The 17,552-nt window shown below is 41.4% G+C and overlaps 1 protein-coding gene across 4 annotated transcripts in view; it reads left to right on the plus strand.

The window, feature by feature from the left end:
- The window catches only part of MCCC1 (methylcrotonyl-CoA carboxylase subunit 1), a 58,474-nt gene extending 50,205 nt beyond the window's left edge, over window positions 1–8,269 (plus strand). For all 4 annotated transcript variants that reach the window (XM_042955796.1, XM_042955799.1, XM_042955798.1 and 1 more), the window contains 5 exons: window positions 38–87; window positions 3,250–3,387; window positions 4,694–4,801; window positions 7,116–7,187; window positions 7,967–8,269. In XM_042955796.1, coding sequence (XP_042811730.1) covers window positions 38–87; window positions 3,250–3,387; window positions 4,694–4,801; window positions 7,116–7,187; window positions 7,967–8,095 — 497 coding nt within the window. In that variant the 3' untranslated portion in view covers window positions 8,096–8,269. The remainder of the gene's footprint in view (window positions 1–37; window positions 88–3,249; window positions 3,388–4,693; window positions 4,802–7,115; window positions 7,188–7,966) is intronic.
- The last annotated feature ends 9,283 nt before the right edge of the window (window positions 8,270–17,552 follow it).

Consider the following 17,552-nt stretch of genomic DNA (forward strand, 5'->3'; position numbering starts at 1 on the left):
CTAATTTTTCTTCAATTTTCCCCCCTTTTTCATAAAGATGTAGCCATAGCTGTCACATATAACCTCGATGGGTCATATAGCATGCAGGTAAGCCTTACTGGTTTTCTTTGTACAGTTTAGAGCTAATTCTGATCTCTCTCATACAGAGGAGGGTCTTTTTTCACACTCTGGTTTCTCCCAAGCCATTGGACTATAGTTAGGAGAATGTCATGTGTTTTTATTTCAGACCAATTTGGGGAAATTACTACACTTTCTGATTGTTTCCTCAGTTTGTCTGTGGTTCCCCTAAGTATGAAAACCTGTTTTAAAAAATAGCATTGAATTAGACAGCTAACGAATTCCTGAAGTATGTGCATGTATTCACATCTAAAGCAGCCATTCACAAACTTTTTGGTCTCAAAATCCATGGATACCCTTACAAATTACTGAGACTCCTCAAAGAGTTTTTGTTTGTATTAATTACATGTATTAATAATACATGTATTAATAATAATTCATTTAGAAAATTTAACTGAGCATATTTTTCTTACTGTTATTTTCAATATATATTTTACAAAAGTATACATAATGTAAAATATACCATTTTAAACGTTTTTGAGTGTAAATACCATCACATTGTTGTACAACCACCACCACCTTCTTTTTTCCTCTTGCAAAACTGAAACTCTGTACCCATTTAAACAGTAACACTCCATGTGCCCCCTTCCCCGCCCACCCCACCTCAGCCCCTGGCAAACACCAGTGGGCTCTCTGTGTCTATGAATTCGATTACTTTAAGTACTTCATATAAATGAAATCACTCAACATTTGTCCTTTTGTGATTGGATATTTCACTTAGCATAATGTCTTTAAGGTTCTTCTATGCCATAGTTTATGTCCAAGTTTCCTTCCTTTTTAAAGTGGAATGATACTGCATTGCCTCTGTATATCGCACTTCGTTTATTCGTTCGTCTCTTGATGGGAGACTTGGTTGCTTCCACCTTTTGCCTATTATGAATAATGCTTCTGTGTACATGGGGGACACATATATCTTTGAGATCCTATTTTCAATCCTTTGGGACATACACCCACAAACAGAATTGCTGGTTTGTATGTTCATGTTCTATTTTTAATTTTTTGAGGAACTACCATACTGTTTTCTGTAGGGGCTGCACCATTTTACATTCCTACCAACAGTATTGGAGGGTTTCCTTTTCTCCACATCCTCATCAACATTTACTTTCTGGGTTTGTTTTTTTTTTTTTCTTTTTTTTAACAGCCATCCTAATGGGTGTGAAATGTTATCTCACTGTGGTTTTGATTTGCATTTCCATAATTAATAATGATGTTGAGCATCTTTTCATATGCTAATTGTCCATATCATCTATGGAGAAATGTCTATTCATGTCTTTTGCCTTTTTACAATCAGGTTGGTTTTTTGTTGTTGTTAAGTTGTAGGATAAACTGAGAACATTTAAAACCTAAGATTACACAAGCACACGTTCATTAGCTATCAGAGTAATATTATCACATGTCCTGCAGTCTCTAGAAAATCCCACTGTTTGTTCATGAGAGAATGAGAATTTTTAAAAAAGGCAAATACCATTAGTATTATTATGAAGTAGTTTGATATTGTGGACCCCAAGAAGGGTCTTGGGGACCCCAAGAGATCCACAGGTCATAATTTGAGAATCTCTAGTCAAAATGTTTATGATAGCCCTCAATGAAAAGAATCCATTACACTGACAAAATGAAATGCTGAAAGGGTTAAAAAAACAATGTGAGAACTCAACCAAATTCCTATATATTAAAGTACAAAATCAGAGACTAGAATAAATCATTTGTAATATGAGCCAAACGACGTTAAGTCCAACAAAATTGATTGATCAAGGATACTTTGGATCTGCCAATACTATGAGATACCATTTTCTTTCTTTCTTTCTTTTTAAAGCTTATTTATTTTTGAGAGAGAGAGAAACAGAGTGTGAGTGGGCAAGGGGTAGAGAGAGAAGGAGACACAGAATCCAAAGCAGGCTCCAGGCACTGCACTGTCAACACAGAGCCCGATGCAGGGCTCAAACTCATGAACTGCGAGATCATGACCTGAGCTGAAGTCGGATGCTTAACCGACTGAGCCACCCAGGTGCCCCTGAGATACCAATTTCTTAAACTGAGATTCAGAAAAACTAGGGGGTCAACGTATTTTAGTATATGAGAGTTGTAACTGATACTCGTACCTCTGGTTTGGGGAATGCTTCATATCCCTTGGTAAAGTTAACTCCAGATTGAACTACTACATTTCACAAATTTAGAATGTGCTTGTGTAAATCTTTAAACAAAACTGTTCCCCATCTAACCTTTATGTCCTGAGAATTTCACAAACATTCACATGGCTGTTTTAGTAGGTTACAGAGCACAGTAAAATGTCATATTTAACTTAGGATAGATGAGAAGCAGCATATAAATACTGCACTGTAACCTGTTTCACCTTAGCCTACATCGTATATTTGGAAAGAATAGCCACAGGACTTTCACAGTAACCTCATGGGAATTGAAATGAAAAATAGAGAAGATTTAAATGGATTTCCTGTGTGTGAAGGAATTTTTTTTTCTTGGGTGTGTATGTGAGAAAACATTTTTTAAAACAGAAAGGTTTCATGTCCGTTTGTCAGCTTCCTTGAAAGATCAAGTGTGAAGTCTGTTTCTTGGCACTCTCTCCTCAAGGGCAAAAATTGTGGCTGTCTCCAGCTAGTTAATCTTCTTAACTCATAACTCAAACCCATAAATTTTATCTACATCTTGGGGAGATAAAAGATACACCATCTAATTAGGTGGTTCTGGCCTTTTTCTTTACTGACATTGGCATAGTAAAACCAAATTTGACCTCAGGTACTCAGAAATGAATACTTAACATGTAATATAGTCAACCGAATTGTGATAATTTTACTTAATTTGATTTGTATCTCTATTTCACATTTTTATTGTTATTCTTAAATGAACATTTATCTGTAGCATTATGGCACTATAGATATGTTCTCTGGGTTTTTTTTTTTTTCTTTTAATTATCTTAACTGCTATTTCTATGTAGAGTACTTTGTTTATGAATCTTAGGGGCAAAGTTCCTACAGGGCTTTTTAAAAAAAATATTTCACCTGTTACCTTTTGAAACTGTTAACAGTAAAGAATTGATTCTGATTTTATTAATTCTGTAGGGTTGTTTATTTTTTAAGAATCTTATTTTTCTGTTTTTTGTTGTTATTGTTTTTTCAGATTCAAGATAAAACTTTCCAAGTCCTTGGTGATCTTTGTAATGAGGGAGACTGCACTTACCTGAAATGTTCTGTTAATGGAGTTGCTAGTAAAACTAAGCTAATTATCCTGGAAAACACTATTTACCTATTTTCCATGGTAATGTCCCTTTTTTATAATAACACTGTTGAGGTTTGGGAGAAAATTGCTTGACCGGAGGCATCTCACTAAAAGATTAGAAAGACCTTGCTTCCTTCCATCACTGCCATGACCTTTCCTCTGTGTTTCCTTCTCCACTCTGTTTCTTTGCCACATTTCTGCCTTCTCTAGTTCTTTTGTCCACACATGTTCTCCCTGATAGACACATACCATTTTCTGCCTTTAATTCTGAAACATGCCCTTACATCCTTATTGTCAGAGAGTATCTTACTGCCCATTGGGCAGTCTTCTCTCTGAGATTTGATGCCTGAATACTTTGCCCATCCTCCTGGCACTTGGAATTCTGGGGATTTGGGAGGAGGTGACCGCTGAGAGCGAGTCTATGAACTGGATGTTTCTTGTGGGGATGGGGGCAGTCAGAAGGGGTAGTGTCTTGGCAGTCAAAGGATGGTTGATGATCGAGACAGGCCTGGCATATCTTTGGTCAGGAGCTTATTTCCTGACTCATTGCTCTCACGGGCCTGCTGCCTGATGAGCCCATAGTTTCTGCACGGGCAGAAAAGAAAATGCATTATCAAATACACTGTGTCCTCTTCAGAGTCTTCTCACATTTGAAAAACACCTTACAGATCATAGTCCTTTATATTCCAGTAATTAAACTACTGTATACAGAATCAAGGATGATTTCACTTTACTAGGCATTCCTTTCCATAGTTATTGCCGGAACAATATGGTGGTGGAGACAGTTTGGTGGAGTGGTGATGAGTGGGAGTTCTGGAATGTGAAGCTGCTTTGGTTCAAATCTTGGCTCTACCTCTGAGCAGCTGTGTGACCTATGGCAAGTTAAACTCCCTGGCTTCAGTTCCCCCATCTATAAACAGGAATAATAACAGTACCTCCCTACCTCATAAACTTGTTTTGATGACTATATATATATATATACACACACACATATGTATAAAACTGTTAAGAACAGTTTCTGGCTTAGTCTAAACACTTGATAGTGGAGATGCTACTCAAAATGGCTATCAGATAGTGGCTATTTTTTAGCAACAGTTACGTACATTAATTCCTTTAATCCTGTTGTGAGGCATGATGCCAATACTCCTTTATAATGGGAAACCAAGACTAAGAGGAGTTCAGTAATTGCTTAAGGTCACAAAGCTAGATTAGAACCCTGGTATTAAAGATTTAACAAATAGCTTGGAAACAGTCCTGTATCTCAGGGTACAGTGATTTGAAACAGTGATTCAAAACTACAGCGATTTGAACTTGATTTCAGTTCCAGTTTGTTTTCTGTTTACAGGCGGGAAGTACTCAGATTGACATTCCAGTCCCCAAATACTTGTCTTCAATGAGCTCAGATGGAACTCAGGAAGGTGCCATAGCTCCTATGACGGGTACCATTGAAAAGGTAATCATGTGAATGTATACAGAATGATGTTCAGTAAGGCCCAGTAAATATCTCCATTGAACTTAGTCATATATATTATTTTTCTCTCTCCAATCTCTCTCATTGGGAAGTATCCTCTTGAAGAAAACAAGAGACTGGGACACCCAGCTGGCTTAGTCGGTAGAGCATGTGACTCTTGATCTTGGGGTTGTAAGTTCAAGCTCTGTGTTGGGTATAGAGATTACTTAAAAATAAAATCTTTAGGGGCACCTGGGTGGCTCAGTCTCTTAAGCCTCTGACTCTTGATTTGGGCTCAGGTCATGATCTCATGGTTCATGGGATCAAGCCTGGCATCAGGGTCTGCACTGACAGCATTCAGCCTGCCCGGGATATTCATTCTCTCTCTCTCTCTCTCTCTCTCTCTCTCTCTCTCTCTCTCTCTCTCTCTCTCTCTCTTCTCCCCCCCACCTCAAAATAAATAAATAAACATTTAAAAAAAATAAAATAAAATCTCAGGGCTCCTGGGTGGCTCAGTTGGTTAAGCATCTGACTCTTAATTTCACCTCAGGTCATGTCATGAGATCGAGCCCCCGCATCAGGCTCCATGCTGAGTGTGGCCCTCTTCCTCTGCACCTCCCCTGTTCGCTCACTCTATAAAAGCAGGCAGGCAGGCAGGAAGGAAGGAAAGTCTTAAAACAAGAGACTATGTGATAGATTGATTTTCTATGTTCAGTCTTCAATGAAAATACCCGTTTACCTAATTTATGATACTGTTATTTTTGAAAGTAGAAATTTCCATCAAAGTATAAATAATCTAAATTTGTCTTTTTATGATTAAAATGGAGCATTCACCAAGCATTACCCAAAAGGGCTATTTTTTAATGTCAAATTTAACACAAACAATTTATCATTAAATAACATTTTTTTTCCAATGTACATAACTACATGTGTGTTAAAATAAAATTTGAAAGGCTGGTACTGATGAAGAACAATGAGGTTTGGTGTTGAATGCTGTATATATTCAGAATTAAGATCCATGCTGAAGTAACTTCAAATGGTGGTAGATTAGTAGTCTTTTTTATATATACACTTGAATATAGTAGAGTTCCTTTAAATGCATCCAAGTCATAAAAATTCAACTCTATATTGTTGGTACCCAAAAAGAAGAAGGAGGCAATAACTATTTAAGTAGTGAAAGTGATTGCACCCCCTGTTCCCCTCTGCACATGTTTGTCCCAGAGGGAGTATGAGCTCAAAGACTTTGATCTGCCTTTAACTCACTCAATCTCACTTTCCATGTACATTCCAAAATGTAGGCATCCCTGAACATCTATAGGGGAAAAATGCACATTTTCCCTATAGCCGCCCCCTAGACCATTGATTTCATCAAACACTGTTATAGCATCACCCAGCATTGGGTGATTTGGGGGCTTTCAGAGGTGTTTCTCATTTTTCACAATTTCGGCTCTACACATTGACTGTGGAACCTAATTCCACTGTGTGATGTTTCTAAAAACTCCTTGATAACCATGTTAACTAAGAAGACAGTGAGACCATATGGGATATATGAGTTCACTTATACATGAAAAATGGAAAATAAAGGTTTGGGTTTTTTTTTTCCCCAAGGTTGCCAATAATTTAATTCTTTCACATGAAGACCGTCTATACATTTACCACACAGGACACTCAAAACTTGGAGCACTATCCTAGACTACCTATAAAATCTAGAAAACCAGGCATGCCCCACTACCCTGCCCGTGACATTTAAGTGCATTGGTTCTTCCCCTGTTGGTGGTATGTCTTGTCTGTACATTTATTAAAACACAAAAGGACCTTGAAATATATAAATCATATTCATCTGATTCAAGGAAAACTAGATGGTTTGGGGTTGGGGAGAAGGAGCTAAGCAGTGCTCCCCACTGACAAGAGGGCCAGCAGTGCAAGATTGATCTGTAGGTCTCTGATTTGCACCTGTACACCTGTCTTTGACAGATAAGACAACCAGACAGACCCATACTTCTACTGTGTACATTTATATACCACCTCTGTGGACCACGAGGGACCTCTGTGTTTAAAAAAATTTTTTTATTGTTTATTTATTTTTGAGAGACAGAAACAGAGCATGAGCGGGGGAGGGGCAGAGAGCGAGGGAGTCACAGAATCCGAAGCAGGCTCCAGACTCCGAGCTGTCAGCACGGAGCCCAATGTGGCACTCAAGCTCACGACCCGCGAGATCATGACCTGAGCCCAAGTCGGATGCTTAACTGACTGAGCCACCCAGGCACCCCGGAACCTCTGTGTTTTTAAATATTAACCTGTCACTCTTAATCTCTAGGTATTTGTGAAAGTCGGAGACAAAGTAAAAGCTGGAGATTCTCTAATGGTTATGATTGCCATGAAAATGGAGGTAATGAAATCATAAGTTCACTTTCCAATTAAACTTAGGGAACTATCAGATCTAATTGTTCTTTTGCCTTACTTTGTAAGCTAATACCCATTTTAAATATTAAGAGCCATGGATTGATGAAACATTAACTGCAGGAAACAAAACTAAAACCATCCTCCCCTTAAATATATTTTCATTTTAATTTGGTGAAACTGCACCTGTCAGTTCTGATGCTAAAATCAAAGAAATTGTCAACTCCTTAAATTCAGGCAGTTAGCCAGTTGACTGTTAACCGTTGGTATTTTCTAAGGCCAAACTTAGGATGCCAAGCATCAGTATCAAAGTGAAAACCTCAATCAAACTAGAGTAGCTATTTTAGGTCTTTAGAAATTGTAGGCCAATAGTTCTCAGCCGGACCACATGTTACCGTCATCTGAGGGGGAGAGCTTTGAAAAACTACTTCCCCAGACTGGTTGAATTGGGATCTCCTGGAGTGGGGCCCAAGGATCGTCCGTTTTTAACAGCTTCCCGGGTGAGACTCTACTGTGAAACTTGTTGAGAATTACCAGCTAGACTAGATAGAGCTTCCCGATTAGCGACCTTGCAGGTGTTACAGGTACGTCAAAGTAGTGACTCCTCACAACTGCAAAGCACACCATAAAAATGTTATTTCCTTCGGGTGCCATGCTTGAGAAACCTCAAAACAATTGGCTTTATTTTTCACTTTCGTCTCTGTTGCCTTACTGTGTGCTCAGTCTTCATTAGTATTACAGCCACGGTCGTGTCTTGTGTCCCTGCAGCTTACCATAAAGGCCCCAAAGGACGGCACAATCAAGAAAGTGTTCTACAAAGAAGGTTCTCAGGCCAACAGACATGCTCCTTTAATCGAGTTTGAGGAAGAGGAATCGGACAAAAGAGAAGCAGAATAAATGCCATCAAAGAAATGTCCAATTAAGCAGTATCTTAAATATAGTATCTGTACACCAAAAAGAGAAAGTGCCTTCCTGCTTTTCTCGGAGTCTAATAAACATCAGTTTTACTAAATGATTGTACAATTAGGCTAATATTTGAGAATCATGTACTTGGGTCACAAACACAATAAATTATCTATTTCATACTAATAAATTGAATTATATTTTTTTATTGGAAGCTAATATAGTTTGTTTCTGCCTCAAATTGTATACACTGTAGTGTCTTTTAGGAAGGTGGGCAGCAACTTGATCAAAAGAGAATGGAAGAGAAAAAGTTGTTTAATTATTTCCCATTTACAATCATGATGAAAATGGACGTGTTTCAGAGACGGATGCAAATCTGAAAATATGCTTGAGTTGAAAGTAATTTTTCTGGGGCACCTGACTGGCTCGTTTGGAGGAGTGTGCCACTCTTGATCTCCTGGTTGTGTTCAAGCCCCATACTGGGCGTAGAGGTTGCTTACATAAATAAAACCTAAGGGGTGTCTGGGTGGTGCAGTCAGTTAAGCGTCTGACTCTTGATCTCGGCTCGGGTCATAATCTTGTGGTTTGTAGGTTCTGTGCTGATGGCATGGAACCTGCTTAGGATTCTGTCTCTCCTCTCTACCCTTCCCCCATTTGTGCGTGCACTCCCCCTCTCTCTCTCAAAATAAATAAACTTTAAAAAAATTAAAAATAAATAAATAGGGGCGCCTGGGTGGCTCAGTCGGTTAAGTGTCCGACTTCAGCTCAGGTCACGATCTCACGGTCTGTGAGTTCGAGCCCCGCGTGGGGCTCTGGGCTGATGGCTCAGAGCCTGGAGCCTGCTTCGGATTCTGTGTCTCCCTCTCTCTCCGCCCCTCCCCCATTCATGCTCTGTCTCTCTCTGTCTCAAAAATAAATAAACGTTAAAAAATAAATAAATAAATAAATAAAACCTAAAAAAAAGTTATGTGGGAAAACATCAAACCCAAAATTGATCTATCTCCTGGCTGCCAAGAAAGCAATTCCATTGTCAAGAGAGTGGTGAGGAAGTCCCAAATACTAAAATTGGAAATGTGGAGTTCTCAAATCTGATTACACATCCTAGTTAGAACGTCTATTTTTCCAACAAGGCAGGATGAAACTCAGTATCCTAAGATGTGGGTGGGGGTGAAGACCGATGTCAAGTGACTGGTGCAGAAAATAGGTATTTTAGGGGTTGGGGTGAGAGAGCTCTGTGGGCAGGTGTAATCAAGGCAGACCTCATAGAGGAAGGAGAACCCAGAGCAAGAGTGGGGAGGGGGAACTTACAGACTAGAAATGAAGAAGCAAGGCTTCACTATTGAACATGAGTAAGGTGTGTTCTATATCCAAGAACAGATCTGCCCAACAGGAGTGGGAGGTCCTTGGGAGGCTATATGAGAAAACGTGTGGCATTTAGGTTGGGGCCAGACTAACTGGCATGGAGGAGTAGGTTTGGATTTTACCTTGCAAGGGGCAGTTATATTGAATTATTTTTTAGCAAAGAAAATTTGGGAGAAAATTTGGCTAGTAGAGCCCCTCTGAGAAACTTCGACATTATTTCACAAGGTTGAACATCTGCATACCCTATGACCTGACTTCTAGAAATGCACAGATGCACTTGTGCACCAAGAATGTTCATGGCCACATTACCCATAACACTGGAAGCAATCCCAGTTGGTTGGCAGGAGAAGGGCTAAGTAACCCTGGTATGCCACACAGTGGAATACTATGTAACAACAAAATAAACAGGGTAAGAATATCCACAGGGATGAATCTTGGAATCATAAAGTTAAAGACAGGGTATTTAAAGTATTAGGTATTGGGCCAGGGGTTGAGATGGGTGAGGCATATAGAGGTGGATGCCAGCGACCGCTAGTGTTCTTGTAGGGCTGATGGTTGGTTATATTTATCAAACAATTATGCTTCGTATCTAACATGTTACATAGGAACATTTTATAATTCAAATGGTATTTTTAAAAATTTCATCTGGCAGCAATATGCCAGTGGATGGAGGAAGAGAAGAATAGAGCCTGGAACACCCATTGGGAAGAAGTTCCTGCAGGTATTTTAGCATGGGGTAAAAAAGGAGAAGGCCATCTCAACCAGCGCTTTTTGAAAGCGATATTTTTCGCAGCAGAGGCTACAAAACTAAAACAAACAAAACTCTAAAAGCGGGAAAAGCAAAGGCGCTCTGGTAGAAATTTGGGGTTGCTATTTGCCCCCTTTCATCTCTTCCAGTGGAATAAGATCAAGCTCTCGGTTTCCTTGTTACCTCGCTGTGTTGGTCAGAGGTAATAATGTTCATGGAAGGAATTTAAAGCCAGTTGTACCCACATGCTGGTGAAATTCACCGCCTCCTGCGGTGCTGTGTGGACAGAGTTCCTTTGCACCTGACTGCCTCTGTTCCTCCTAAAGACAGAGCGGGTACCACCATACACACCAGAGCGTCTGGAAACCAAGATGGTAAGAAACGTTTTTTTTTTTGCCCTTGCCCTAATTAATGGGAAACAGGATCCAGCTGTGTAGAACGCACCATAATTCATAGCATGATACACCTGTGCACTAGGTGCCACGGGGGCCAGGTGGGCGGCATCATAAATTCTACTTTGGGTTGGGAAGCTGAGGGAGAGGCAGTGACATTTGAACGGGGCTTTGGAGTACAGCCATTTGCCAGCGGAGAAAGAAGGTAAGATAAGGCCATTGCAGGGAGAGGGACTAGCAAGGGCTAATAATAACAGTAAGGCATGGAAGTGCGCTCAGTGTTCAGGGCACAGAGCGATCCGGCTTGGGCTGGAGCACCGGGGTGCGGCAGGCAGGGGCTGGGGAAGTGGCTGCCCAGCAGGGAAAGGACTTTATTCTGGAGGCAGCTGGAGCCCTGGAGATTTTCAAACAGGCATGTTTTTCAAAGCTGTTTCTGTCCACAGTCTGAAGTACAGATTGGTGAGAGGAGAGACACTAGAGACAGGGAGTCCAAAACAGGCACCAGATATGGATGCCTGAGCTGGACGGGCCAGGTGGAGAAGACAGAGCTTGGTACACATCTCCAGGACTTAAGAGTAGCTTTTCTTTTGGATAACCTCCATTTGTAAGCATGGGTCAAAACCAGAGGTGTATGACTGGAAGACAGCAGTTGGCTACTTTATCTCCGACAGTAGCATTCTGGACGCGTTGTGTTCGGGTCTAGGACAAGGAAGAAAACAACAAAAGTTAAGAGCCCTGATGGCTGCTTTTTAATTGCTGGCGAGGCCACGTAGCATTGTAGTCTAGACAGCCTTGGAAGTTAAAATTCTTGCATTCAGACCCTCCTCTCGCCGCCGCTCGCTGTAGTGTCTCTGGCAAAGTCATTTACACTCCCTGAGCTTCATCTGTCAAGGTGGGTGGCAGTGCTACCTCACCGGGTTGTTTTGGAGATTAAATGAGAAAATGTAGAGGTGGCCTTCAGCACTGTGCCTAGAACATCATTTACACACAACTGATAGTATTAATTTTTAATTGCTGTTACTGCTCCAGAGCAATTAAGGAACTGCTCTAAATCCAGCTCAGCTGGTTATCCTTGTCAGCAAAATTCCCGGGTCCTGGGGTGGTGAAAACCTCTACCTGGACACGCATCACTCCATCCCCTCTTCACTCCCTCCCCCCCGGCTCTGGTCTGCTCCAGTGTCACCCAGGCACCTGTCAACCACAGGCAGACTATGGTGCCATCTGAGGAAGCCTCCATGGTCCCCTCCCTCTGTGACAGTAGGATGCCGGGCTGGCATGTCCTAGAGCCTGCATGTTAATGGGACAGCAGCACGCCCAGAAGCAGCATGTTTCCTGCACAAAGGACGGGCTGGACTAACTCCATCTTTTACATACGTTGTGACACGTGTGTGTAGATGGCACGGGGGGGGGTGGGGGTGGGGGCGGGGGCCCAGGTTGTCTGGTTTCAGCCTCTGTGTGAGTGGGTGTCACCACTTCCGTAGGGTGGCCGAGTAGGGAGGTCTCTTCCTTGGCTGAACTCACTGTTTTTCTCCACGACTGTCTTCTCTTCTCACCCTTGCATGCTTGCCTTTCTTAACCTTCAAATAGTTCTCTTAGGAATATTAGAAGTTGAAATGTACATCTATGTTCTGTGTACACGTGACACTTGTGGTTAAAATATTTACAGTGTTGATAGTAATACCTTGCACTTCTGTTGCACCTTTCATCAGGGGATCTCCAAAAGCACTCCTAGATATTCACACCAAGCTTCAAGACACCCAGAAAGAGGAAAATGTGATTTAAACTGTGTGGTGAGAGGGAAGGAGATGGATGTCCCCAAATGCTTTCCTCCAAGCCCAGAGCAGGGAGCCTTGGGTCATTAGTGCCTTCCTGCTAATGACACACTGCTCCCTGAGGGCTGGCCCCAGGGAGCTGCAGCCTTGGGGTAGCCATTCTACTCCACCAGACTCTAAGTACAGGGCATCCCAGGAGGCTCAGCCACGCTCCACAGCTCTCAAAGTCGCAGCCTTTGCCTATCCGACTAAGAACAGTCTTGCCTATCTGCCCCCATCCCCCATGAAGAACCCTAGGTTCCTTCTGGACCAGGGAGTGCCTGGATCATTAGCAGATCCTAGCTGATACCAATGATTACCCTGTCGCCCTGACATTTGTCTCCCACGTGCTGGATGATGGGAATCAGAATGCCCTGTGCCTCTAACTGGCTCAGACTCCTACAGCGAGTTGCAAGTGCAGTGTGAACATTCTCCCCTTAAACCTCCCAAGTCACAGCCTTGGTGTAACTCCCTCCCTCCTAAGATGGCTAACATCATTCTTTGTACATACCACCCCTCATTAGCTTTGTGCTGAACCCTTCGTTTAGATTAGAAATAATTCTCCAAATCCACCACCTCCTCACCAAAAACAAAAACAAAAACACTAACAACAGCAACAAAAGATAACTTGGGACTTCTCTCTCTTCTCGGTTATTGTTACTCCTTTATCATTACTACCTATGTCATCAGGCATGGTGGTTTTTCCCCCATTACTGAAAGCAGGTGTCATGCTAATCACAATTCAGACCGGCATCCCACCTAACTCTGTTCTCCTATTGACCATCTGGCCCCACTTAGAGCTTCCATTTTTGATGTGTCATTCTAAGTTGTCTACCCCATCCACAATGAGTAACACTTGCCCTCAACCTTCCTTACTCCTCTGTAGCCAGACCCACCACACACCCTAACCCTGGAGTCATTCCACATTAATACAATACATCAAGCAATTATTGAAGATCTATATGCAAGACGGGTCATAGGTCTTTAGTTCCTTGGCCATGTAAGTGCCATTAGTCTCTTCTCAGATAAGTATTAATGTTTGAATAGGTAATACATGCCCATGGTTCAAACCCTAAAAATGTATTTTAAAAGGTATACAGGGAAAATCTCCCTCCTATCCACAGCCCCCACACCCCTGGCAACCTTGAGCCGCTATTAATTGTTCGTTGTGTATCCTTCCAGTGTTTCTCCATGCACTCAAAACCAAATACAACTCTGTGGTCTAATTTCCTACCTTCTACAGTAAAGATCAAATTCTGCACTTTGCTTTTGTTATTTAACCATGTGTCTTAGAGATGCTTCCATAACAATATACAGGGAGTTTCCTTAGTCTGTTTCAGAGCTACACGGTTTTTCCATTTGTTCCATTTGTCCCACTAAACGGACATGACTTATTCAACCAGACGTTTACTGGTGGATATCTAGATTGTTTTCAAAGCCTTGCTATGACCAAAAAGTGCAGTGAATAACCAGACAATATTTCATTTTGTGCATACACAATTATATCTGTTAGGATAAATTCCTAGAAGTAAATTGCTTGGTCAGAGACTAATAATGAATTATTTAAAAATTAAGCTAAAAAACATTTGAAGGTATTGTTATGGTGCCCGCAATAACAACTCACATTTATAAGGCATTTTATGATGTGCTGATATTTTATCACCAAGGGAGGAATCACCTATATTATCCTCATAGCAATTTGAGGGAGCTGAGATTGTGAGAATAATTTGCACACAATCATACTTCCCACACCTGTTGGGACCAAAACTGAAACCAGGACTTTTCATTCCCAAATCCTCTGCTTTCTTGTATAACGCTACCTCCTGAAGTAGCAAGGCAGAGGGAAAGGCAACTTTACTCATCCAAACTTGTATTCCCCTCTTCACATTTTCTGAGAATGTTCCCTCCTTGGCCAAATATCTCCTCGTTCTTTCAGATCTTCACCTGGAGAATTTAATGGTACCGTGGCCCCCATGTTTGACCAGAGAGTCACAGGTGTGCTACTTGCCAAGCCATCCTACTAGAAAATTCAGTGCAACTTCCGGTGGAGTTAGAACCTTGGAGATAAAAACCGTTCTTTCAGAATGGGGGTTAACATTCAAACACCCTCCAGACAAGATCTTCTGGTGGTCTCCTTTCCAGAACAAGATCATTCTCTTGAAACCTTAAGAGAAATACCATAGCTCAACATCAGTGAGGAATTTAATTTCCCGGATGAAACGGTGGGAGTGGGGCGTAGACGGACGGGGGGCAGGCAATGTGGTCTAATTTTCAGAGATTTGTACTTCACAAAAAGACTTCGGACATCTCTGGTATTTGGGAAAACTTATTTAGCAGGTAGATTCAGTGATCATTTATGTCTTTTAAGCAGAAGGGTAAAATTTTGCCTTTCTTGTGGACAATTGTGGAGACAGATTAAGAGAAAAGATAGGACTCCTGAAGGCCAATATTTCATTACAAAAACTGAAAGAATTTGTTAATTTCAAACAATTTCCAGGGGCACCTGGGTGGCTCAGTCAGTTAAGCATCTGACTCTTGATTTTGGCTCAGGTCATGATCTAACAGTTTGTTTTTAAACCCTACATTAGGCTCTGCACTGACAGCACAGAGCCTGCTTGGGATTCTCTCTCTCTCTCTCTCTCTCTCTCTCTCTCTCCCTCTCCCTCCCCCTCTCCCCCTCTTTTGCTTGTGTGTGCACACTCACTTTCTCTCTCTCTCTCAAAAGAAATAAAGAAACTTTAAAAAATAAAGACAATTTCCACAGAGAACAATCCTGTGCTGCAGGATTGAGTGGGGGATGGGCAAAATGGGGTGAAGGGAGTGGGAGATCCAAGTTTCCAGTTATAGGATAAGTGAGTCACAGCGATCAAACACACAGCATAAGGAATACAGTCAATGATATTGTAACAGTATTGTATAATGACGGATGGTAGCTACACTTGTGAGCATAACATAACACCTGAAGTCGTCCAGTCACTACGCCCTACACCTGAAACTAATGTGTGTCAACTAAAATTTTGTTAAAAGCAATTTTCTCACCAACTCTGCTTTACAGATTTTATTATATTGTCTGAAGACTTTTATTTGCTAATGTAATTCTTTCAAAAAATCTGATTTACTTGAATGTACAAAAAAGTTAAAAACGATACAGTAGAATCTACATAAGAAAACTTTATGGGCAAAAGAATTTGCCCCTTCTTCAATCAGAATAACATACACACATGCCCAGAAATTTCATTTTGTTTAAGTGGTTTGATTTCTCAGAGATCAAACAGCTCTAAGAAGAACACACAGAAAAATATATCAACACCTTAATGATGAGTTCTTGATTCACAGTGAAAGGTGTACCTGTGAGTCAAATCAGAATACTCAGATTGATTTGACTGCTGTGTTTCTCCTGGTGTGAAAAGCACAGGGAAGCCACATTATAATGACAAGTGTTCTTGATAGGCAGGGACCCAGATGAAAGGAATTTGGTGCATTTTATACGATCTAACAATTTGATGCATCTCTCCCCACAAAAGAAATGCATACCAGCGGCTAAAGAGCCTCAAACAGTTGAAATCATGCTACCAGTTTTCTCTTCTGGGATTTCCTACTTTTCTACGTTTCTCTTGGTCACCCCCATTTTACTAACGTGTTCTTTCTTTAGATTTATTAAGTCACCATTGACCTATTCATCCTAAGCTTTCCTAATGATAGGAATCACCTGGAGTACTTAACAAAAATAGATCTCTGAATAAGAATTTCTAAGAGAAAGGTCTGGTGTTCTGTATATTTAACAAACATCCACGTGATTTTTCCCAGGAGTGTTTTTGAACAGCTCAGTGTATCTCCAAATGTAACCTTCTGGGGTGCCTGGGTGGCTCAGTGGGTTGAGCATCTGACCTTAGTTCAAGCTCAGGTCATGATCCCACACAGTCTGTGAGTTGGAGCTCTGCATCAGGCTTGCTGCTCTCAGAGCATAGCCCACTTGGGGTCTTGTGACCCCCTCTCTCTCTGTCCCTCACTCTCTCTCTCTGTCTCTCTCTCTCTCTGTCTCTCTCTCTCTCTGTCTCTCTCTCTCTCTGTCTCTCTCTCTCTCTGTCTCTCTCTCTCTCTCTCAAAAATAAATAAAACATTTTCAACAATGTAATGTTCCTACAAACCACCTGCTCCTGATTCCATTGGTCTGGAAAGGGTCTGAGATTCTCCATTCCTAACAAGCTCCCAGGCCTCTAGCCAGGGGACAGACAGCATTTTGACTAACAGGTGGCAATGGTTCTCAAAAAGCGTTCCTGCACCAGCAGCCTGGGCAAAACCTCAGAACTTCTTAGAAATGCAAATTCCCAGCCCCACTCCACCTACACCTAATGAATCAGAAAAGCTGGGATGGGACCCAGAAATCTGTTTTAACAAGGTCTCCAGGTGAGATTTTGATGCATCCTCAAATTCAAGAACCACAGATCTATAGTTATGTTTAGCTGCTTCTCACTGCTTCTGATTGGGAAGTTATTTCATTTGAGATGAACCTTTGCACATTTCTGATTTTATTCATGTTGTATATCGTTAGTTTAACTCCATTTGGGGGATACCTTATTAGCACCTTTATAAAGTGCTGAGGAAATATTGGTACCAGAAACTCATCTTGGAGTATCTTGGGGGAACCTACTCCTTGTTACCTTTAAATTTAATTTGTATTAATGCAAGGTAATAGTTAGATCAGGGTTCACAAACGCCTCCAGGGACCATGCACTCAGAATATTTTTTTTAATTTTTTTTAACGTTTATTTATTTTTGAGACAGAGAGAGACAGAGCATGAACAGGGGAGGGTCAGAGAGAGGGAGACACAGAATCTGAAACAAGCTCCAGGCTCTGAGCTGTCAGCACAGAGTCCGACGCGGGGCTTGAACGCATGGACCGCGAGATCATGACCTGAGCGAAGTCGGACGCTCAACCAACTGAGCCACCCAGGCGCCCCCAGAATATCTTTTAAGTGAAGCAGCAGGGTTTCAGGGAAGAGGTTGGCTTCAGAAAGAAGCTGTCCCTTGGCTCCACCCAGCCAGTGCCAAAGGGGAATGTGGGCTCAGAGGGCTCATGTCTTCCAATTGCTTAAAAGAAGTCAGAAAGCCAACTTTTCACGTGAAATCTCTTGATT

This window comes from Panthera leo, chromosome C2, assembly GCF_018350215.1.
Source record: "Panthera leo isolate Ple1 chromosome C2, P.leo_Ple1_pat1.1, whole genome shotgun sequence".
In the NCBI taxonomy this organism is placed as follows: Eukaryota; Metazoa; Chordata; class Mammalia; order Carnivora; family Felidae; genus Panthera; species Panthera leo.